Genomic DNA, 24259 nt, shown 5'->3' with positions numbered 1-24259 from the left:
GCTTCTCTTCTGCTGTGTGAACCCTGATGGATGCCATTGCCCACATCTCCGTCTGGATTACATCGGAAGAGACATTGTCGGACTGAGGACTGAGGAGGGGGAAGGGCAGTCAGGGGCGCGAGGCGCCTCCCTGCCCTTCTCCCAAACCTCCCAGTGACCCCCCCCCCCAAGAGCGGGACTGCGTCTGACAAACTCTCTGAGCAGATGCAGGCACAGGAGGAGCCGCGGGGGGGGGTGGGGGGGGTGGGGGGGGTGGGGGGGGTGGGGTGGTGGGCAGCCCGGCCTCTCACATCTGCGTCCCTGGTGGTTTATGTTCTGGTCTGTAACACTGTGCGAGGGAGATTGTTACTTTGCTGGCAGTAGTAAGTGGCAGCGTCTTCAGGCTCCAGGCTGCTGATGGTGAGGGTGAAATCTGTCCCAGACCCACTGCCGCTGAACCGCGACGGCGCTCCCGAGATGGACTGGGAAGCATACTTCACGAGGAGCTTCGGAGCCTGATTTGGTTTCTGCTGATACCAGTGCAAGTTGGTGCTGATGCCCTGATTGGCTCGGCAGGTGATGGTGGCTTTTTCTTTTAGAGTCCTGGACAGGAAGGCTGGGGACTGGGTCAGCACAACCTCACCACTGGAGGCTGAAACCACACATGAAAAACATTAGCAGAGCCTAGAAGCCCACATTCTCTAGTTAGGGAGGAGAAAGAATACTATTTATTTTAACATTTTTCAGACTTAGTCAGTACGCCACATTCGTTGTCGAAAGAGCCTCAGGAAGAAAGAAAATCGGTGATTGAAAATAATCCCCCCACTTTTACCTCGGTCCGAATATTCTCACCTGGAACCCAGAGGAGCAGAAGCCCAAGAAGCTGTGATGGAGACACCATCTTGCTGTTTTCGCTGGGTCTACTTTGCTCGGGCCACTTACCCAGAGAGAGACTCTCTCTCTCTTATAAGCTCCTGAGAGGCAGAAACACTTCAGATCTAAGGGGAAGAGTATATGCAAATTACGGGCCTTTGGTATTGTTCAAAGGCTCAAAAGTTATGTTGGGTCCGCAGAAGCCCTTGCCCTTCTCTGGCTGGATCAAGGCTCCCTCTTCTGGCCTGTGGGGGTTTTGAAAGAGCTTACCCCATGCTGGACCAAATGCAAGATCCCCCAGCAGGGTAATGACACCTCATCTAACGCAGTCTTCTGTTGGAGTCTCCATGCATCCGCGGTGAGCAGCAGGTCACATCCTGAGTCCTGGCCCGGGGCTATGAGAACTCTCTGCTCTCTGTCACAGTGCACTGTGTGAACACAACATGAAGCGTCCCACCGTACCGCACTCATGGTCATTAGACCCGATGGGCAAGAAACGGCGAGGACGTAGATATCCTGCAAAAACACATGTGCTCTGACAGTGGGGTGCAGATCCTACAAAAACCCCTGGGCCCGCCTTGCTGGTGGCTGTGTCAGGGGTCCAGACGTCCGAGCGTGGCAGGCACATCCTCTTCAAGGTAAAGGAATAGAAATCGCATCTTGTACCTCCGGCCACTGAGAAGGAAGCACAATATTTTGTAGGCATCTCTGGAGTGTTGAAGCAACACATTGGGGAAACTACACCGTTCCGCGTGTCAGCCAACTTTGAGGTCACCAGGTTAGAGTGGGCGCAGAGCCGGGAGGGAACCTCTGTCAGGTTTAGGTCACGATGCAGGTGGCTCTAGCATTTGGGCCCATCGCCTGGTGGCACGTGCATCTGTGTTAGATGAGGACACTGTGTGGACGCTCTGGCCGGCCCAGACAAAGAGCCGTAGCATAGACGTCAAGGGTTCTACAGCAGGACTTGGCCCTTTGCAAAATCAACTCTTCACTGTTCACAAAGCGGTTCCCAGAATGGCACGGGCCCCGGTGGACATGTCCGTGGTCCATCAAGTGACCGTGTGTCTCAGCTGCCCAGCATAAACTGGAAATGTCAGAGACCCCAAATGGTACGATTGGGTGGAGCTCAGCAGCAGTCAGTCCCAGGAAGGCAACAGCACTGTCTTTAGTTTTGGACCCAAGCCGGTTCACTGGACACACTCAACTCACAGGACAGGAGTTTCACCTCTCTACAATACTTGCCACTCTTGCCCCAACACCTCTGCCTCAGCTCATGGTTTTAGCCTCACGGGGGTTTATATCAAATGTATGTTCGTATTTCTGCATTCTTGATGCCTCGGCCATGAAGGAACCGCCTCTCCCCAGGTTAGAGCATTCCCCCAAACAGTAAAAGTCTTGCCTGAGCACACACCTTTGATACGCAGGCCGGACAATCCCCACATCCTCCCGTGTCTCCTTTCAGTCAGACCTGCGGTCTGTGAAGTGGCCCCTGCCCTAATCGCCCCAGGTACCCGGCTGCAGGGGACACTCCTGTGGTGTGCAGCCTGCTGCAACTTTCAAACTGTCCAATCTTAGGCCTAAGTGGCTTGCTTACTTGCGTCCCTATTTCTTCTCACGAAATACACAGTAAAGTACACGGCCTACGGTTCCTCTCTCTGCCCACCCCTCTCACCTCCGTGCTGCCGTGTCGCCTTGGGACCCTGCTGTGTGTTCCGTTTCTGTGCATATAGTAAAAACTACTTACTGCATTATAGTAACCTTCCTGTCTTTGTTTCTTAAAATATCGGGTCAAAGATGCAGGGCTTCCCAACCGGCTGACGCCAGAGAAAGAACTCCAGGCTCCGTCCGGGTTGGCATCATACGTTGGTGTAAGTAAAATCGGACAGTTCCCATACTGAAGCCGTAACCACAGAGTGTGAAGTAAGATGCTGACATAGTAGATACTCAAAGAGTGTGAAGAGTCGTCTACGTAATGGGGCTGGAGAAGTGGCCTCAAGGACGTGCACGCACTACTGGGTGGTGGCCAGTAAGGGCCTGGAAGGAGAAGGCTGGAATGATAAAGGAGGAAAGATCAGAGACAAGAAACTACCCAGTCTAAACGAAAAGGAGAAACTAAGCCAAAAAGAAAAGAAGAGACAAGACAAGAACAGAGTCTCTGGGATACACGGGACCAAACGGAAGATCTAACATTTGTGCCACTGGAATCCCAGAAGGAGAGGGGAGAGAGGATGGAGATGAAAAATATTTTGAACAAAAATCGCTGAAAGGTTTCCACATTTGGTGAACCCTCGGCAAGATAAACCTGAAGAAATCTATGTGAAGACACATCACATTTTAATTTCTGAGCACCAAAGGAAAAGAAAAAAAATCTGAAAGTCGGAAGGAGTGAGATCGCGCTTAGCCATAGGAGAAAACCAGTTGAATGACAGGAATTCAATTCAGAAACCATAGAGGCCAGGAGGAAATGATGCGGCATTTTTTTTTTTCTGGATTTAATTGACATACAACATTGTGTAAGTTTAAGTTTTACCAAATGTGATAATTTGATATACATTTACATTGTGAAATGATCATCACAATAAGGATAGTTAATGCGACCATCTCCTCACATAATTTTCCTTTTAATTTTGTATGTGTGTGTGTGTGTGTGTGCGTGTGTGCATGTGGTGAGAACATGTTCAGTTAGCCTCTTGTAACTTTCAAGTACAATACAATACTATTTTTTTTTTACAATACAATACTATTAACTACAGTCACCATGCTGTACATTAGATCCTCAGAAATTATTTATTTTATATATGGAAGTTTGTACTTTTTGATCAGCACTTAAACTTCCCCATTTATCTCACCAGCCAGCCCTGGCCACCACAAATCTACTCTCTGTTTCTACGTACTTGACTTTTTTAGATTCCACATCAATAAGTGATTATTATACAGGAATGTCTTTGTCTTGCTTATTTCGCTTGGCATATTACCGTCAAGTTTCATCCACATCACAAATGGCAAGATTTCCTTCCCTTTCGTGGCTGAGTAGTATTTCATTGTGTGTGTATGTGTGTGTATCACATCTCCTTTATCCATTTATCCATCCATGGACGCTTAGGTTGTTTCCAGAGCATGGCTATTTTAAATAAGGTGGCAACGGACATGATGATGCATATATCTTTTTGAATTACTGTTTTTGTTTTCTTCAGATAAATACCCAGAAATGGAATAGCTGGATCATATGGTAGTTCTATTTTTAAGTTTTGGAGGAAACTCCGTACTGTTTTCCATAGTGGCTGCACCCATTTACATTCCCACCAATTTACATTCTCCACCTCCCTCTCTAACGCTTGTTATTTCTTGTCTTTTTGATCAATGGGTACTGAATTTTATCAAATGCTCTTTTTGCATCTATTGAGACAATCCTATGCTTTTACTCTTAATTTTGTTAATGTGATACAACATATTGATTGATTGATGGCTGGTGAGCCATCCTCGCATCCCTGGAATAGTCCTACCTGATCGTGGTGTATGATCATTTTAATGTATTGTTGAATCTTGTTTGCTATTATTTTGTTGAGACTTTTTGTATCTATGTTCATCCAGGATATTGGCATGTAATTTCTTTTTTCTTGTGGCATCCTTGTCTGGTTTTGGTATCAGGGAGATGCTGGCTTCATAAAACAAATTTGAAGCATTTTTCCTCTTCAACTTTTTGGAATTTGGAGAATAGATAAATTTTATTAAATGTTTATTTTTGAGAGAGATACAGAGACAGAGCATGAGCAGAGGAGGGGCAGAGAGAGAGAGGGAGACACAGAATCTGAAGCAGGCACCAGGCTCTCAGCACAGAGCCTGACACGGGGCTCGAACTCACAAACCATGAGGTCATGACCTGAACCAAATTCAGACACTTAACTGACTGAGCCACCCAGGCGCCTTAAGAAGAACAGATCTTAAATCTTTGAATGTTTGGTAGAATTTACCAGTGACTCTGTCTGGTCCTGGACTTTTGTTTATTTGGAGGTTTTTGATTACTGATTTAAAGATGGCATAATTTATGATGAGGAATAGTTCATGGAATGCATGTGAACATATACAGCTAGTGGATAAACCATACCTGCTATCAAGTTGGCTATGATTATTTGATGACAACGTGTAGATATGTGTGTGTGCAGGTGAGTGCATGTGTGTATATGGTCCGATCCTTCCCATGTGCTGTGCTCATTCCTGAAGGAGATCATGCTCTCATTCAGGATTGTAACTACGATAAAAATAACTGAATTTATACTTTAAGTAAAGGATTGTTAATGGCTTAAAAAACAAGTTTTGACAATCTAAAGAAAATAATGATCTTTTCCCTGGAAAAGGTTGATATCACCATATTGGCTTGCATTTTTCATGGTTTTCCAGGTTAGGAACAGACCATTGGAAACAATGCTTCTTTCGTATTTTCTGGGGGTGACACTTTGCAGGCCAAAAAATAAAATGGAGATATTTCCAATTTCATTACCTTATTAGGTTGGTCCCGAGTACAAAATCATTTGGCAAATTTTCAGTTGCAATTAGCAGGAACCTCAAATTGCACTGTATTAAATAGTAAAGGGAATCTGGGCACTTAAGCTAATGAAAAGTCCAGAGTGGAAGGCTTCAGGAAAGGTTTGATCCTGTCACTTATTTATGTCACTACCAGTTCCCTCCTACCATTCCACGATCACTGCCATGGTGCTAGTTCCATACTAAGGGAAGCTTTAGCATGAATGCCAACGGATTCTGGTGTTGTATGCTCCTTGTACATACAGTATTCATTCCTCACATCCTATCGGGAATTCTGAGATTCTCTGTAGATGGTCAAGCTTCAGTAATGACCGTTCTTGACAGATTTCTACAGACCACTGCAGTCAAGGAGGAGAACTTGCTGAAAGAAAAATCTACTGTCCTGAATTTCATCCTTGGAATCAGGTTGGAATCAGCATTACCCAGACCAAGTTTACCAAAGAGTAACAGAGAGTCTTGAGCAGAGAAGCTAGATGGCTTGGAGGAAAGAATATAGATGTCCACTCTTCCATCTGTACCCAATGCTCTGAGTTAAGGATTATAGGAAGAAACAGTGAGCGCTTCAAAGGGCAAGTCACTATAATCTGAGGCAAATTAAGAATCAATGCTTACCTCTTCTATGCAGATAAAGTTCATGTTTCAAGAAAAAATGGAAAAAGATAAAATGAGAGGTGGTTCTCTTCACTAGAAATGAGTATTAACCATACCAAGTGCTCTGATGAAACTGGGTCTAGTTCATTTTTATATACGGTGTTAGGGTATTGATTTTTGTCATTGGCCTGTGTCCGGGGTAGTTTCAGGCTGTAGGGAAGTGGTGAATTGAAAGACTACTGTCCGTGATCAAGAGATGATTTAGATACGTGACAATATGTGAGACTACAGTTGACTTTATTTTCCCAGAACAAAAGTGTTAGCTTGCACAGATGCGTCCTCTCTTCTTCTGACTCTGTTCATGCTGAAGGATGAGGTTACACCAAATGGACTTGGACATCCACTGCCCCATTCGCCCTGAGTGATGACACTGCTCCAGGGCGGGGACCTCATAGGGTAGGAGTGGCAGCAGCAGACACGGTATCTGTTTCTTTGTTATCTGTCCCTCCCACTGAAAGGAGAGAGCTAGGAGGTCGGAGGTTCTGTTTGATTTGTTTTAACTGCTCTACGCCCAGGAGAGTTCCTGATGCTGTTCCTCGTGTAATTCTGGAAGTATTGTTGATTTGGAGTCTGAATAAATGAAAACTGCCCCACAGAACTGGGAGCTGAAGCTATTTCCCCTACAGCCCCCAGAGGAGCGATGACCCCATAGGTCAGTCAGTGAATGTGGGGTGGGGAGGATCGGAGATGTTGTTTCAGACACTGGTTGACCTGCGGAGCAGCGACAGGGGTGATTCATAAGTATGTGGTGACACATTTTCTGAGATGGTGTTTGCGCAGAGGGACCTATAAGAGGTCTGCTTTGGATGAACCGAGGCGCCTTTGAGTTGTCCAAAAGCAACTTCAAATATGTATTTAAAATTCGGAAGAGAGCCAGAGATAGAGACATAAACGTGTGCGCTGTATCTTCATTGTATCCAACAGCGTGAGTATATTCCACGTCCTGACATTGTATTTACATTGTTTCCATTAGGTTCTGAAAATTGTATACTCAGAAACATACATTTTACTACAAAGAGTGATTTATGTTTTTAGGCTGACTTCAGCTGATTTGAAATAGAACAGTTGGTGCTGACAAGCATTTATATTTGGGGATCTGGCTGGATACCGTGGCGAATCATAGTTTGAGGTGATTTCCGGACCTCTTGCGGCAGACGGTCACGTTCCCTCCGGTCGTGGTATTTTGTCTCTTTCTTTCCATTCTGTGCTTCACAAGCCACCGAGCCGACCCTTTCATACTCTCTGATGCTTTGCATAGGCTCCTGACGCCCTAGGCTGGCTGCTCTGAGCTCTATTAATAGGGTTTCCTGGGGATGGGGCCTGGGTGCATCAGACCGGTGACCAGCAGCAAGATGGCGCCACAGCCCAACTGTTCCTCTTCCTGGTGCTCTGCGTCTCAGGTGAGAAGCCGAGAGGAGAAAGATCTTTATAAAATTGGCTGATGACTTTCCCATGTGCCGTGGATAAAACATTTCATTAGAACGGTCTGATTTCCTACGAGAAATAAGAAAGCGTACATTTTTTGAATACATATTTTACTATATTAGTGATGCCGTGTACGGCCACTGTCCGTTTGTGATTGCAGGTGTGTCTGGGGACATCGTGATGACCCAGTCTCCCAGCTCCGTGACTAGGTCTACAAGAGAGAGCGTCACCATCAACTGCAAGTTGGAGCCAAAGCCTTCTATACAGCTCCAACCAGAACTACTCAGCCTGGTACCAGCAGAAACTGGGACAGGCTCCCAAACGGCTCACTTCCTGGGCTTCCACCTGGGCATCAGGAGTCCCCGACCGATTCAGCGGCAGTGGGTCCGGGACGGATTTCACCCTCACCATCAGCAACCTCCAGGCTGAAGACGTGGCGGGTTACCACTGTCAGCAGTATCCTAGCTCTCCTCCCACAGTGCTTCAGTCTCGCACACAAACCTCTTCTCCCGGGGCCGAGGGTCAGGGAGGCTTTGCTGCACCTGCTGCTTCCTCCCTGCTCAGCCCTGTTTCTCCCTAAGCTGTGTGAGTTGCAGGTCTTCTGGCTTCATCGTGGAAGAACGTGCAAGGCTCGAGGGAAGATCGAGTAGCCTCTTCTATGTCTCTTGGGCAAGGAAGTCATTCTGTGAAGGCTGTAATGACTTTCCATGGACCCTTGTCTACCTTTCCCAAGAGTTTTTGTATCTCCTGAATCTGAGTTGTTCTCACAGATAGATTTATATCACTGGCCCGCTCATGGCTTCGGCTGCATCTTGTGGAGAGGGGACCAGTGTGCTTTCGCGGCAGGATATGCTCTCTGGGAATGTGGCACGTCAGCGTTCCCTGTAACCATCCCATCACCTGCATCACTGCCCAACTCAAGAAACCATTACTCAGTGAGTTCAGAAGACTGCCCTTCGCTCAGCTTCTCTTCTCTCTTCTGGCAAGAGGCTATCAGGAAAAGGGAAAATGGAAATGGAAAAATAATATCTCACTGGATCTCAGCTAAAGACTTGCAAAAGCATTTAAGGTCACACTGAGAAGGGGCGGGACTATGTGAGTTTTAGAGAAGCTGCGTAGACCTCACAGGTAGGGCTGGAGGTGACTTCATAGTTCGATCTCTGACAGTGAGTCTGGATTTAGGTTCCAGGATCTCTAGGGCATCTCTGCATTTCCTGTTTCTTCAGTGTGAAAATACTTGCATATTCTTCTGGACTCTTGGGGCTGTGTCTCCTCTCTGCCACCGGGGCTCTGTTATGAAGACTCACTCATTCTCACTATCCTGATCTCAAGGCATACATGAGTGTGGAAGGAGGATCGAATGCTTACTGAGCATATAGACAGGCTTCATTCTTAAACATCTCAGTACCTTATGCTTTCAGCTTCTACCTTTTCTCTGGATTTGTGGCAAGCTGACATAACCCCAACCTTGACTGCCTGAAGAGAAGCAGTATATGCAGTTACTGTGGTTGTTCTGGGTTGCTCCATAGGACTTAAATACAGACTCAAAAATTGTATCTGACGTTTCAGTGAACAGACAGTGTTTTTCTCCTGTGGTTTGGACACAAAGTGGCATGTCAGCCACTTTCCCATCACAAGGGTGCCTGTTATTAATAGGCTGAGGACAGCAGTGCAATGACGTGGAAACTGTTTGATCTTTATTTATTTTTGAGAGAGGCAGACACAGAATGCGAGTGGGTTAGGGCGAGAGAGGGAGGGAGACACAGAATCCGAAGCAGGCTCCAGGCCCCGAGCTGTCAGCACAGAGCCCGACGCGGGGCTCGAACCCACGAGCTGTGAGATCATGACCTGAGCCGAAGTCGGCCGCTCAACCGACTGAGCCACCCAGGCGCCCCGAAACTGTTTGATCTTTAAGTCATTGACTCAGTCCGCTCTGGGACCCACACTTTCTCTAACCCTCTGTTACTTGTACTGACAGCATCCTATGTGATATTTAAAATTTGGTTCTCCATCGTGAAGTATTCTACAGTCGATGCTAGATAAACAGGCCTTATTTATAAGAGCCCCAAAGTAGAAACAGCACAAATGTCCATCAACCTATAAATGGATAAACAAAATGTGATCTATTCGATGCCATGCCAACTAGCAGTAAAAGGAATGAACTCCTGATACACCACCACCCTGACCTCCACTATAATCACTCCCTCATTTTGCTTTGAGACGTGAGCTTTACGTCTCACAAATGGTTCAATGTTTCCTTTTTTTTTTGGACTCTACATGAATGAAGCTTCTTTCACCAACCACATATCAGGTTCATACGCTGTTGGCGTTCGTTGAAGTTGATTGTCGTTGCTCTGCACGCACATGCTATTGTATGAGGAACACCATTCTTTATTTAGTCTCTTTCCTGATGACATAGAAAAAAATCTTAACAAACCTGAAAGAAAATCCTCCCGTTTCGAAGGAACAAGAAGACTGACAGTTAATTTCTCAAACACAAACAGAGGGAAGCAGAGACTGAGACATCTTCAAAATGACAAGAAAAAGAAGCCACATACTAGAGTTCAGTTCTCAGCAAAGTGTCCTTCAAGAATCTATGTAAACTTGGGGCGCCCGGGTGGCTCAGTCGGTTAAGCGTCTGACTTCGGCTCAGGTCATGATGTCGCGGTCCGTGAGTTCGAGCCCTGCGTCGGGCTCTGTGCTGACAGCTCAGAGCCTGGAGCCTGTTTCAGATTCTGTGTCTCCCTCTCTCTCTGACCCTCCCCCGTTCATGCTCTGTCTCTGTCTCAAAAATAAACGTTAAAAAAATTAAAAAAAAAAAAAGAATTTATGTAAACTCAAGACAACTTGGGAAATGAGTATCTCTGGCCATGGGGCCTTTATTCACGAATACCCTAAGTAATTTTCATTAATAATCTTTAAGAATCAATGACCAACAATGGGAGAATTGTTTCTGGAGAGAATCAGTGAGGCAGTTCCTCATCCCCGGAAAGCAGGGGAGGTATTTCCTTCCACGTTGCCTCACGGTCCCTTTATGATATCTCTTCAGTGTACACAGGGATAGATCCACATTTGCTGTGAGACGAAATAATCTCTTATCACCTTGCCTTGAACAAATCCTTACATAAAATCTCTTGCTTCTAGTATTTTCACTTACTCTTTGATAAGTGATATGTAACTTTTTGAAAACTGCTCTAACGTTCATAGATACAGACATGACTTTCAGCTAAACGTTCCAGTAACAGAACAGCGTTCCTCTTGTGACTAAAAAGATGACTTCAATGTGTGGTTATTTAATATGAGCCCCAATTCTAGGTCCTCAAAGCATAGGAGGCTTTTAAACCCAGAATGAGTTAGAGTGCTGGATAAATTTCTGTGCTAATGAATCAATAGCTGAGTGTCCTTCAGTTTCTGACAGAAAGATCTATTTTGCCCTGCCTGCCGGTGGGTTCTCTTCTCTGGATGGAACCAGTGCCTGTCTTTTGTGGAAACTCATACTGAGGATAATTAGATGCCAGGTCACACACTGGGATGCTCGTTTTCCCAGTGCTTTGAGGGTTCAGGGGTGTTTGAAGAGAACTCAACAGATAGGCAAGGTCTTAGCTGGGCAACTACCAAGGAAACAGGAGGCAGATCTGTGGGGTTGGGATTTTCTGATACAAATTACACGAATGTTTCCTTGACAGATTCTTATCGCCAAGGAAATTCACTTCACATAACTGGTCCATGGAGCTTTCCTTCCTAAGAAGTTCAAATTAAACCCGTCTGGACAGGGACAGACAGGTGATACCCCGGACCAGGTGGATGCTCACTTTGTAAAAGCACCGAGAACCTTCCCTCTCGGAGATCCACTTCACTGACACAAGGAAGCAGATGCACCACGTGGATTTACAAGCCAGGACCTCCTCCCCTACGCGCAGGGGACTTGCGTCTCTCTTCCTCTGAAACCACACGATTCTCAGAGTTGCTTTTAAGGGGCCTTCGGCAAAGAAAACGTGTACTTCTCCTTGAAAGGACTTGGCCAACAATAGATTTTCAGGCTCCAGACCTTACTGCTGTGATTGAGAGAAAATATCCCCTGAGGGGCCCTGGGGAACATTTCTGGAACCATTTTGTCAGGGACTGCACATTCACAGATGAGGCCATCATTTGTTCAGGTCAAACTATGAGGAATTGGAGAATCTGAGAGAGGAGGTTCCCCTTAATCTATTCACCATTAACTGTTTGCACAAACTTGGGATGTTGATGACCTTCCCCGAGCCTCAGTTTCCTCCTGATAAAAAGTGTAGATGTAAACATGACGTTCTCCATGTTTCTTTAACATCTGACATTTTGTGAGGGGGAGCAAAGGAGAGTCTGAAAGCCCAGGGAATTCAATAAGACCTGAATGAAGTATGGTTCTAACGCTCACAACCTCCTCTTTGGGGTGACAAAGGGAACAGAGAAAACTGCCGAAGATCTATGTCCCTGTCTCTGGAGGAAACAGCTGTTCACTAGGGGTGAAAGAGGGTGAAGGCAGATGAGGCTGCTAAGGGCTGTGGTAGAGACGGGGTCACTGTGGTTCTCACTGGGGTCTGGCTGACTGTAGCAAACCGGCGCATCCTCCGCTTCCGGGCTGCCCGTGGCGAGAGTCAAATCGGTTCAGATCTACCGGCCCTGAACTGGGCTCGGGCGCCTATGGCCTTGGGGGGTGCCCCAATAGATGAGGAGCCTGGAGGTCTGCCCGCGTTTCTGCTGGTACCAGACTAGCCTCTAGGGCTAGGTCAGGATTGTCCTGTCACCTGGGGACAGAGAAAGGGAGGCTGCGGACTACATCATCATGGTTTCTCTGGCGGTAGCCGAGGTTGGCCATGAAACACAAAAGTCGACCATGTAACCTAGACCTTAACTGTTGTCTTCCCAGCAGAGCTAGGATGGTTGGTCTCTGTGGAGCTTTAATTATTGGGCTGACTGTGCATAGGCGCACAGGACTCAACAACATCGAGAAACTTTTCATTGACATGCAGAATAATCCCATGTTCCTCTCCCCGGGGAGCCAGAGTAATAGGAGGCAAAGAAAATGAGCCGGGGCTTCCAGGGTTAACTCTGTGTCCCAAGTGAGGAAGATGTCCCCCCAAAGCACTCACCCGGGCATTGATATGCATCATATATGTTCAAATTACTATTTTTGAGAACGTTCAATCTTATAAGAATTCTTTCTTGGTTACAAAGAGGCTTTGAAACGTCCTTATATATCTATATACAGAGACCATAATATTCCTAGTTCTAAAAAAGAATGTCTCCTGCCTGATAACCAACCATGCTGTGGCCTGGTCAACGAAACTGACCGTGAGTCCACACACGTGATAAGTAAAGGGATGCAAGGCATCCTCGTGGAGAACAGAGCAGTTCTGTGAGTCTGTTCTCACAGATGAGGAAGGACTTACACAGGTGGATTTTAATGTAGATTTGCCTCTGTTGTCAGACGATATTAGTTTGGGTTCCATAAAATGGGAAGACAGTGTGTGATGTGGGTGGGAAGACAGGTTTGGTGAAACAGTCTGAATCTGTTTTTTTAGAATCAGGGTTTGTGAATGGAGAATGTGATACTCTTAGACTATAGACTATAGACTTTGTCAGCTATAGACTTTGTCAGCTCAGATGACCTATAGACTTTGATGACCTATAGACTTTGTCAGCTCAGATATTCCAAACCCACACTGCTTTGGGCACCATGAGAGATATACAGAGCCTGTTCCCTGATCGGCCCAAAAGGGACTTGTCTCTGATTTCGAGGGAGACTTTCTATTTGCATGAGTACTGAGGTCAAGCCATCCAGCAGAAGGACCTTCCCCAACGCAGGTCCCTGGAGTGGATTCCTAGGCCCTAAGGCACCTGTGATTGAAGTTGGTCATCTTTCCTAAGTATCTGCTCTCACTAGAAAGTATACCCAGAAAGTGAAACTTGGGCCCAACAAGAAATGAAAAGAGAAATTAGATATTGTTTTAAAACTAAAGAAAACAGTGTATCGAAATTGGTGGATTGTGGGGTGCCTGTTGACCCAGTTGGTTCTGACTCTTGACTTTGGCCCAGTTCATGACCCCAGGGTCATAGGGTCAAGCCTTGCATCAGGCTCTGAGCTGGGCATGGAACCTGCTTAAGATTCTCTCTCTCTCTCCCTCTGCCCCTCTCCCTTACTTGCGTGCACCCTCTCTCTAAAAATAAAAAAAATAAAAATTTTAACAAAGAAAAAACCCAAAATTGGTCATTTGCCAGAAACAGGGACTTTGTCACACTGAATTTATAGCATTAAATGTGTTGATTATTTGTAAAAGTCACACATCAGTCACCTCTCACAATATCATACCTGCTCTGAAATTACGGAAGATTCTTTGCACACTCAGAATCCAACACTTTTACTGATTGTTCTCGGTTCATCCCACCTGACACCAGCTTGTTTAGAATGTTCCCTTAAACATGTCAATGGAGTGGGAACATAAGTACTAAGAGGAGAAATAGGAAAGTGGGTAAATATCAATTTCATAATATTACCAGATCTGATCTTCTTAAAGATAGACCCAAATTGCTGAACTCCAACGTGTATTTAACTTGTGTTCCACAAATCTGACCCACTTGTCTGCCTGTCATGCGGACTGAGTTGACCCCCGTAGGCCAGGCAGGGCGAATTGCGATGAGTTTTCAGTCACCTCTCCCTTTTTCTCATGACTGCTGGCTCCAAAGGCTCTCGGGCCCCTCCACGCCCCTGCTGCCTCCACCCAGCAAGGACATGCCGTTTCCAGGGCCTCGGTGTGGGGTGCCTGAGCTGCAGCCGAGGTCCTTGTGGCCCAGAGCCCTCAGCTGCAACCTAGTCCCCTGAGTTCTCTAGCATCTTCTTGCACACGCTCAGAATCTGCTCTGCCTGCTCCCCAGACAAACAGCACATGTGGGCAGCTGGGCAGTGACAGGCAGGGAGGTTTGTGTTTGGGGCTGAACCACAGTGGGAGGATTCTTTGTACCTTGCTGGCAGTAATAAACTCCGACGTCGTCAGCCTCCACCCTGCTGATTCTCAGGGTGAAATCTGTCCCTGACCCACTGCCACTGAACCTGTCTGGGACCCCAGAGCCCCGGTTGGAAACCTTATAGATCAGGCGCCGTGGAGACTGGCCTGGCTTCTGCAGGTACCAACTTAAATAGGTGTTTCCATTACTGTGCAGGAGGCTCTGACTGGCCCTGCAGGAGATTGAGGCCGGCTCTCCAGGGGTGATGGGCAGGGACAGAGGGCTCTGCGTCATCACGACATCCCCACTGGATCCTAAAATAATGAGAGAGAAGCACAACGTTATGCAGAAACCTTAGAAGCCATTTTTATGATTTAAAATGTTTTTGTATTTAAGGCTAAATCACTTTTGGTGATTTGATTCATCCTCTAAATGTATCCAGTTTCCAAAGAATTGCAGGCACAAAGTGGCCTCTTCTTTTCCAGAATCTCACTAAAGCACTGCTCTTGGTTCCTTTCAGTTTCTTCTTGATTTCCCAGGCCCCCAAATTAAATTCCCCTGCTGGAGGGCAGTCCCACCCGTGGACAGAACACACGTGGGGAGCAGTAGCGCCCCCAGAGCTCTCCCTCCACACCCCGCTCTCCTTTCTCATCCCCCCTCTGCCCTCACCTGGGATCCAGAGCATCAGCAGCCCCAGCAGCTGAGCAGGGAACCTCATTTTGAGAAGCTGAACTGGTGAGTCCTGATCAATCAAAGCAAGATTAGAGCTGATCTTTTATGTCAGGTGCAAAGGTTTTATCTGAGACTGTGTACGTTAGCCCTCCCTTAGGGAACGATATGCAAATCTCCTGTGGGCACAGCAGCTGGGAGGAGGCAGTGGGGGTGGGGGGGCACTCCCACGTGAGCAAAGTAATATAACATGTCTGTGTTTGAAGGGAAATTGAGAGATAAAATCGATGCTGCCTAAAGAGTACAGGCACACACTGGGGAACCTGGGTGGCTCAGTCAGTTGAGCGCCCGACTTCAGCTCGGGTCATGATGTCAAGGTTCGTGAGTTCGAGCCCCAGAACCTGCTTCAGATCCTCTGTCCCCTTCTCTCTGCCCCTCCCCACCTGCACTCACCCCCCCAAAAATAATTACATATTTAAAAAAATAGTAACTTGTGTTAAATGTTTCCTTCTTTTCCTCGACCAGTTTTGTAGTTCTCTAGAACTTTCCCGGTCACCTTTATACTTCTAAATAAGGTTGAATTCCATACATATTTGGTGAATCTTAAGCTTTTTTCATGTTTATTTAAAGAATTATTTTAATGTATATTATTTTTTGAGAGAGAGAGAGAGAAAGAGAACAGGGGAGGGGAAGAAAGCAAGAGAGAGAGAGAGAATCCTAAGCAGGCTCCATGCTGTCCGTGCAGAGCCCAGTTCAAGGCTCGATCTCATGAACTGTGAGACCATGGCCTGAGCTGAAATCAACAGTCGGATGATTAAACGACTGAGCCACCCAGGTGCCACAAAAAGAAATGGAATTCTAAGCAAACACTGAACTCTGGTCACTTGGAGTTTTATTCTCAGAAGTAGGCACTAGCAAGTTTGATCACCTTCTATGTATTTCAAGATTGCTCCAATAAGTGAACACCCTGCAGATGTTGGGAGCCGGGCATCACCAGCAGCCGCTGGAATTACAACCGGAGATTGAAGGAAAAACAGAATGGGGCTTGCGGAATTCTTCAGTAAGACTATGCCCTCTCCTGACTTTGAGTTATTTTTATTTCTATGCCATCATTTACTTCGGAATAATTTAGACTCACCCAAAATTTCACACAAAAGAGAGTTCCTATATACTCCCGCCCTGGCTTCCCCTAACGTATCACCTTGCATAAGCACAGCCTACTTACCAAACCTGAAAATTAACACGAATCCTGTGCTATTAGCTAGCGTTAAACCCATATTTCTGCCTCACTGCCCTCCTGCGAGGGCCCCCCACCGTTGTCACCTCCCCTCCCAGCTTGGTTTTCCTCTGAGAGGAGCAGCTGCCCTGACTGATCCCTGGAGGAGGCAGCTGTTGGGTTGAGCAGAACCGCCGCCCCCACGCGGGAGGGTGTGTTTAGGGTCGTCACGCTGCACAGGGTCGTAGTGAGGGTTCTGTGTGCACAAGTGTGCATGGTGTCCCCACGCTCCATGCTGCCTATTATGTGTGTGCAATCTGTCCCTGACCCACTGGCACTGACCTAGGCTGGGCCCCTGGGGGGCCCTGGGGACACCCTCTGCGTCAGTGGTTCCAGAGATCAGTGTGGCTTCTGCTGGAACCGGTGCCATGGATGGGACTGAGACTGGCCCTGTAGGAGATGGAGACATGCCCTCCCACTGCCACCGACAAGAGGGATAGAGCCTGATTCAGCACAGCCACCCATGGGAAACTGGAAAAGGGAAGAAACTTACCATGGAAATGCAAATAGGAAAAAATAGTTCTGAAAGAAAGAAATGTTGTATCAGGAGCACCTGGGTGGCTCAGTCTGTGAAGCGTCCAACTCTTGGTTTCTGCACAGGTCATGATCTCAACAGTTCCGTGAGTTCGAGTCCTGTGTGAGGCTCTGGGCTGGCAGTGTGGAACCTGCTTGGGATTCTCTCTCTCCCTCTCTCTGCCCCTCCCCCTCTCATGTGCTCTCTCTTTCTGTCACTTTCTCTCAATAAATAAATAAACATTTTTTTAAAAACGTGAATCTCGGGGCGCCTGGGTGGCTTAGCCGGTTGGTCAAGTGTCCGACTCTTGGTTTCAGCTAGGTTGTGATCTCACGGTTCGTGAGTTCAAGCCCTGCATTGGGCTCTGTGCTGGCAGTGCAGAGCCAGCTTGGGATTCCCTCTCTCTCTCTCTCTCTCTCTCTCTGCCCCTCTCCGTCTTGTGTTCTCTCTCTCTCAATAATCGAACAACATTAAAAAATATGTGAGTGTGATCTGCAGGTCTCCAAAGCCATGACCCCTGGCCTGGGGAGAACCAGGTTTTACACTTTGTCATGTGTGCAGGAAGGGAGAACCTTGACCTGGGTCGTCTTGACGGTTACTTATAATAGTTTCGGGCTTTCTAACTCTCAATCTTGTCACCTCCTGCATTACGCATGTTACATCCTATTACCTAATATCTGCAAAAGGAGGGGTCTGTTTCTGTTGCCTGTTTTTTTCTCTCCTTGATTTTGTTGGCTTAGAATTGTTGACTGAAAACCATACTGTGTTGTGTGTACGTAATCCTTTTGTCGATTTACACACATAGTGGCCGTGAAACAGTTTAGTGGCGATTTTCGGCTCTGGAATGATTTTTTTCATCCCGAAAGAGATTACATCTGAGTCTGGCAGCCCGAAACGCTAGGGTATGTCACCCTCATCCAGTCAAGGATTGCATTGTGCTTTGAGTCTGGGCTCCAGCATGGGTCGTACATTGCCCGGTTCCTCCCTCCTCCTAGGGGGTGGGCCTGCCAGGATTCGAACTGAAGTCCTTGAAATTTGTCAGAATCCCTCCTTCTTTATAGTCCTTGAAGATTGATTAAAAAAAAATTTTTTTAAGTTTATTTGGAGACAGACAGGGAGAGAGAGAGCGCGCACAAGTGGGCGAGGGGCAGATAGAAGGAGAGACAGAATCCCAACTGGTCTCCTCACCATCAGCGCAGAGCCCGATGTGGGGCTCAACTCACGGACTGTGACATCATGACCTGAACCAAGATCAAGAGTCAGACACGTAACCAACTGTGCCACCCGGGTGCCCCGAGATTAATTTTTTATCTATGGCTGTGTGAGATGGCTGAAGGCTTTGCTCAGCTCTGAGGCCTCTTGGCCTGTCCTTTATCTCAGATTCTCGCCGGAAGAGAGAAAAGTGGGGCTCGACTCTATGGGCTTTCCTTCTTTCCTTATCTCTTTCAATATTTATGTTTTAGCGTTTTTCCGTGGAGGTGGGAAGTACTCCTTTTCCAATTAATAGGCATTTTTTGAGGCTGACGATATGCCACCTACCAAGAGAAGTCGAGAGGGTGTTTATTATCCCTACGAGGGACTCCTGGAGACAGCAGGATGTGCACGAGCAGGTCCAGGCTGGTTTCCACAGGACAGCATATTGAGCATTTATAATCGCTAGGGAGTGGGATTATAGGCACTAGAAGCAGCCTAGCTTGAGCTGGAGACTTGTGAGGGGTGAACGTTCCAGCTTCTACACAGACGTGGACAGAAAGGGAAGATAGAATTGACATATTCACAATACGGAGACTTTCAATCCTTGGGCATAATACAGCCTTCCATTTATGTAGATTGTGTGTGTGTGTGTGTGTGTGTGTGTGTGTGTGTGTTTAAAGGATATTCTGGAACTTGGAGTGTATTTTGTTATTTTTCCTAAATACTGGACGCTTTTGAGGCACTGGGAACTCATGCGCTTTCTAAGTTTAATTTTTAAGTATTTCTTTCAGTTGCATAGAAATCAAACTGACTTTTGCATGTTGATTTGAATCCAATGATGACCTATTTCTCCTATTATTTCTAGTAGCTTCTTTGTAAAATATTTGGAATTTTCTCTGCATACAATCCTTCCATCTGCGAATTACGTTGGTTTCCACTCTTCCCTGCCTGTGTCTGTTTGTTGCAGATGTGGGTGTCTTCTCACGCCGGCCGGGACCATCGGAGGCGTCCATTCATATGAATCGGATCTGACGCCCTTAGTGGCGAAATTGTGTTTGAACCTGGTTGTGCAGCGAAGGCTGAGGCACAGCCAGGGATCAGAGTTCAAATCTTGTCATGGACTTGCTTTTCAGAACCTCAGGATTTCCGAACAGAACAGACATGCTGAGCTGAGCACCACAGCAGCTGCTGATAAAGAAGCACCTGGTATAATGAGATAATCACTGAAGGTTATAGAGGTTTTTGTCTCTTGTTAAATCACTGTGGATGCCGCTGTTATGCTGCTGGCAGTAGTAAGTGGCAGCGTCTTCAGGCTCCAGGCTGCTGATGGTGAGGGTGAAATCTGTCCCAGACCCACTGCCGCTGAACCGCGAGGGGACCCCAGTTTGCAACGTGGATGCACGATAGATCAGAAGCTTAGGAACTTTCCCCAGTTTCTGCTGATACCAGGCTAACCACGTGTTAACGTTCTGACTCGCCCGGCAGGTGATGGTGACTCTGTCTCCTGGAGATGCAGACAGCGAGGATGGAGACTGGGTCATCTGGATTTCGCAGCTGGCTCCTGAGATGGGGCACAGAGAAACAAAGACCCACACGACGAATCGTGTCATAAGAGGACGCGGCTGGAGGGCCAGGCAGTACGGGGCGCGCTGGCTGAGTAATTTCCCAGTGTTCTCCTTCCTTACCTGGGAGCCAGAGCAGCAGGAGGCCCAGGAGCTGAGCGGGGGCCTTCATGTCCATGCTGTGTCCTGACCGGGACTGGGTCCTGCACAGGGTGTGACCGGCCCATTAATCAGTGTTCAGTTAGGCTGTGCTTGAGTAATATGCAAATCAGCAGAGGAAGGGACAGGCTGGGCACAGCTGCGGGGCTGGGTAATCTCAGTAACAACCCAGGCTCCTGTCCGCCAGATGCCTGAGCCTGACCAGGGTGGCACACACGTGCCTGCAGAGAACGTGTTTCTCTGTGGGGCCATGGCATAGAATCAGTCTACTGTCCTTTGAGGAAAGTGTCTTGTGTTCTCTTCAATGCTCATGATATGCTTTCTTTGCCTCCCCTCCATCTAAGATAGGTTCGATTGAGAATGACACATTTTAAGAAACTGCAAGCCATTTAACAAGCTCTGCATCTGGTACGTTGGGATATTACCGAGGCCAGACAATCTTTCTCTTTGATCTGATTTGCTGATGGCCTCGGGATGGTCCGTTGTCAGCGCGGAGACAGAACCCAGAGTATCTACAGAGTTCCCCTGCACATGTGACCACACAGTGACTGATACACATGTGAAGAATCTACTGGGTTTGTAGAAAACTCTTTCTGAACTTGGAAAAAAGTAAAATGAACAGAGCATCAGTGAACTGTGTGACAGCTTCAAGCAGTCTATTTTGCGTATAATTGGAGGTCTAAGAAGAGAATGTGGGGAGGGTAGTACAAAAATATTTGTAAAGATATTGGCTAAATTGTTTCCAATTTTAAGAACTCATTCCCAGGGCTTATATAATTAAAAATCCAGAGTCGGTTGGACTGTTTGTTTTTTTTAGTTTTGAGTTGTGTGAGTTCTTTATATATTTTGGACATGAACCCCTTGTTGGATAAGTCATTTGCAAACACCTTTCTCCATTCATTAGGTTGCCTTTTGGTTTTGTTGATGGTTCCCCTTGCTGTAATAAAGCTTTTTATTTTGGTGTAGATCCAATACTTTATTTTGCTTCCTTTCCCCATGGCTGAGGAGACACATTTATAAGTAGGTTGCTAGGGCCAATGTCCAAGAGATTACTACCTATGTTTTCTTTTAGGTGGTTTATGATTTCAGGTTTCACATTTAGGACTCTAATCCATCTTGAGTTTATTTTTGAGTGCGGTACCAGAAAGTGGTCCAGTTTCATTGTTTTGCAAGTAGTTGTCCAGTTTCCCCAGTATCACTGTGTGTGTGTGTGTGTGTGTGTATAATATTTGTTTGTTTGTTTGTTTGTGTTTGGGAGGGGGAGGGGCAGAGGGAGAGGGAGAGGGAGAATCTTAAGCAGGTTCCATGCCCAGCTCAGAGCACTACATGATCTGAACTCAAATAAGGAGTCGGATGATTAACTGACTCCCATAACCATTTTTGAAGAGATTGTATTTCCCCCATTGTATATTCTTGCCTCCTTTGTCACAGATCAAATACCGTGGCTAAGTATACAAGCCCAAGATAAACCCTACAATTGGCCCCTAGCTCCCTCATGGTCCTGGTTGTGGTTGTAAGTTTCTCGTAGTTGAATGATCTGGGGAATGTTGAGAAATTGTTTCTAAAATAAAGACATGAATCTCATAACTAAAAGATAGAGTCAACCCCGGGTAGCCGTCCTCTTTGGATTCTGAAGGCAACATGTCCATTTTTGAGAGACTTTCTCTGACTCATTTATTGATTTAGTAGTAAAGTTGGCTGTGTCGAGTGAGTCCCAGAACAGAAGAGGAGTCCGCACCAAGTTCAGCATGCAGTGGACTTATGATTCAGTAAGCCAATGATGCTTAAAGTGCCTGTGGCACATAGGGACAGTGCTTGGAGATTCCAGAACCACAGTACAGACCTCTAGGGTATCGAAACAACAATGTTATGGTCTCTCCTAATGATAACCTATCCCTTGTGGGATAATAGTCCTGACTTCTCATTGAGCCCTGGTAGAGACTACCTGTAGTCTTTAGGACACAAAGAAGCCGTGTGATCTGCATTGTCCTTTATGAATTCAGTGGGATCTGATGCACCCAGATATAAATGCATACGTGCACAACAGCCTCCTATCATCAGGTAGAAGTGGGAAACACAGGCTGGTCCTTGACGAAGTCCCCAGGGCACACGTGCTATACACATAGAAGTTGTTCAAACTGTCTTGGAACCTGCACTTGCTGAATTCCTCCTTTACCCTCATCCTATACCCACAGCCTTATGTGAATTTTCTCTACACACTGAATGAGAAAGAAAATAGTTCAGATTTAATTTATGTGGGATATGCTGTCAGCCCTCCAAAGTAGATTTTTAGCTTTAATGACCACTTTAAAAATGGCGGGGGTGGGGGTGGGGTGGGGAGGAGAACACATGCGAGGAAATTCATCTAGTGGGCAGAGCTTGGGGTTGTGTTTTCCAATCCATGTTGCCTCTCAGAGAGAACCCAAATCAGAGATCTACAACATTCAAGGGCACTCATTAACGGTGTGGTCCGATGGTCAGAAGATTGGATAAAACGACCTGGGAGGTTGGTGACGAGAGGCTCCAAAGTAGAGTTTTATGAGTGGATCTCTGGACCAGGCACTTACTGTAAGAGCATTTGTGTCCTATGCAAATGCTCATGACAACACGTGCCCTGTACAGGGAGCTCTGAATCGTCAGGCAGACGAGATGACCAACTCCATGGAGGTCAGTTAGCCTCTTTCCCAGACACGGCGGTGCCTGTTCATTGAGCTCAGGCATCCGGTGGCCACGACGAAGAGGATGGAGGTGATGCCCGGGCTCCACAACACAGACGTCCCCTAACCGGGACTTAATGTGGCATTTTCCCACCAGGTAATTGCACAACAGTTTAAAGGAAAAGATTAATCCTATCCCTGAACCCTTATCGGGCTTCAGTGCCCAGGGGATCCAGCTACCTGTCTGGTAGTAGCTATATTTTATGCACCCCCTCCACCAAGAAGGGGACAGCCGTTTGTCGCCACTACAGTAGACCCTACGTCTGGCTACTGCTTGCTGTCCTTGTCTACCATGCTACTGTCAGCACCTCGGTCTGTGGCTCACAAAATTCTTGGCGTCATGCTACCTGACCGACAAACTTGTACCAGCAGAAGATGCGAGGGGATGTTGCCGAGTTGAGAACGGACTGCAAGTGGACCAGGGAAGAAGCTGGCCATCTTTGAGGAGGGTGCAGCCCTGGTCCGGGTGAAAGATGATGGAGGCTTGCTCCAGGTCAGGCAGTGGAGACGCTGAGAGCTGGTCCGATCTGGGATATATCTGAGGCTTGAGATTATTTATTATGTGACTGGCTACCCCCCAGTGCTAGTGCTTCTCAGGGAATTTTTCCACGGCTAGCTATGCAGAATTCCTCTGGGTGGTGACACCACCCACCCCGTTCTATGATTCAGATTTTCTGATTAGAATCCTGGCTTACTGTCTGAATGACCTCGGACACATTTCATAACCTCTCTCTGCCTCATAGCCTTCTACTGGAAGAGGCAAATAAAACATCTCATATTAAGACTTAGTTTATGGCACATAATAAGCATTAAGTACATATCTCAGCTGTTCTTCTCTTGGCCGTTGTTAAACTTATAATTCAAGGCACTTATGGTAGGTGAGAAGAACACTGCCACCTGCTCCTCCCATCGAGCGTGGAACTGATCTCTTTAGGACTGTCGAGACTATTTCTTGATTTCTTGAATCGAAGTGCACCCTTGGGATGTGCTGTGTCAAACAGCATGTGGTGATAGGGGCCCCGGGCCAGTTCTGGAGTCCGGGCCTCGAGAGGCTTTGCAGGTTTCATCTTCCATCTCAGGGTGCAAGAAAGCCGATCTAGCCTCATGGCCGATGAGAGGCCACGTGGGGCCCTGAGGCACCCGGCCAACAGCCCGCATCAATGACCGGACATGTGAGTGGGCCATCCAGTGGCGTGACAGGGAGTGTGGTGTGCTGGGGGGCATGGTCCTTCCTGTGGGAACAAGTGTCTTGTCATTGGCATTGTTCACAATTGCCAGTGGACGATCATAATAAAAGTAGCATTGCTATCAATTTATAAATTTCTACAGTCAATTCACTCTTTAGAGCCCGCCCCCGCGTCACCAGGTCAGGAGACAGACTCTCAGGGTGTGGAATCTCAAATACAGGCACGTCACACCTCTCACGCCGTGGCCTCTTGCAGGAAGCAGGTGTCTTGGTTCGAGAAGCGGCATCCACGACCCAGACAGGGGATTTGGGTGTGGGGACGTGCCGCCGTGGGAGGCCACCTGAAGTGCTGCTGACAGTAATATATCCCGATGTCCTCAGCCTCCACTCCATGGATGGTGAGGGAGAGGTCCGAGCCAGAGCCACTTCCCCGGAACCTGGACGGGGTTCCGGCGGCCCGGGCAGACGCCCCAAAGATGAGCAGCCTGGGAGCCTCATTGGGTTTCTGTTGGTACCACGCCATGGAGGTACCTA

The 24259-nt window shown here is 47.1% G+C and overlaps 1 gene segment (V, D, J or C); it reads right to left on the bottom strand.

Moving 5' to 3' along the window:
- LOC131484766 (immunoglobulin kappa light chain-like) overlaps positions 1-19906 on the bottom strand; it is an 85602-nt gene extending 65696 nt beyond the window's left edge. The window contains 2 exon segments of the V gene segment in view: positions 19368-19662; positions 19787-19906. Coding sequence covers positions 19368-19662; positions 19787-19841 — 350 coding nt within the window.
- Positions 19907-24259: the final 4353 nt, after the last annotated feature.

This window comes from Neofelis nebulosa, chromosome 9 (assembly GCF_028018385.1).
Source record: "Neofelis nebulosa isolate mNeoNeb1 chromosome 9, mNeoNeb1.pri, whole genome shotgun sequence".
In the NCBI taxonomy this organism is placed as follows: Eukaryota; Metazoa; Chordata; class Mammalia; order Carnivora; family Felidae; genus Neofelis; species Neofelis nebulosa.
This window is presented reverse-complemented; position numbering and strand designations above follow the sequence as displayed.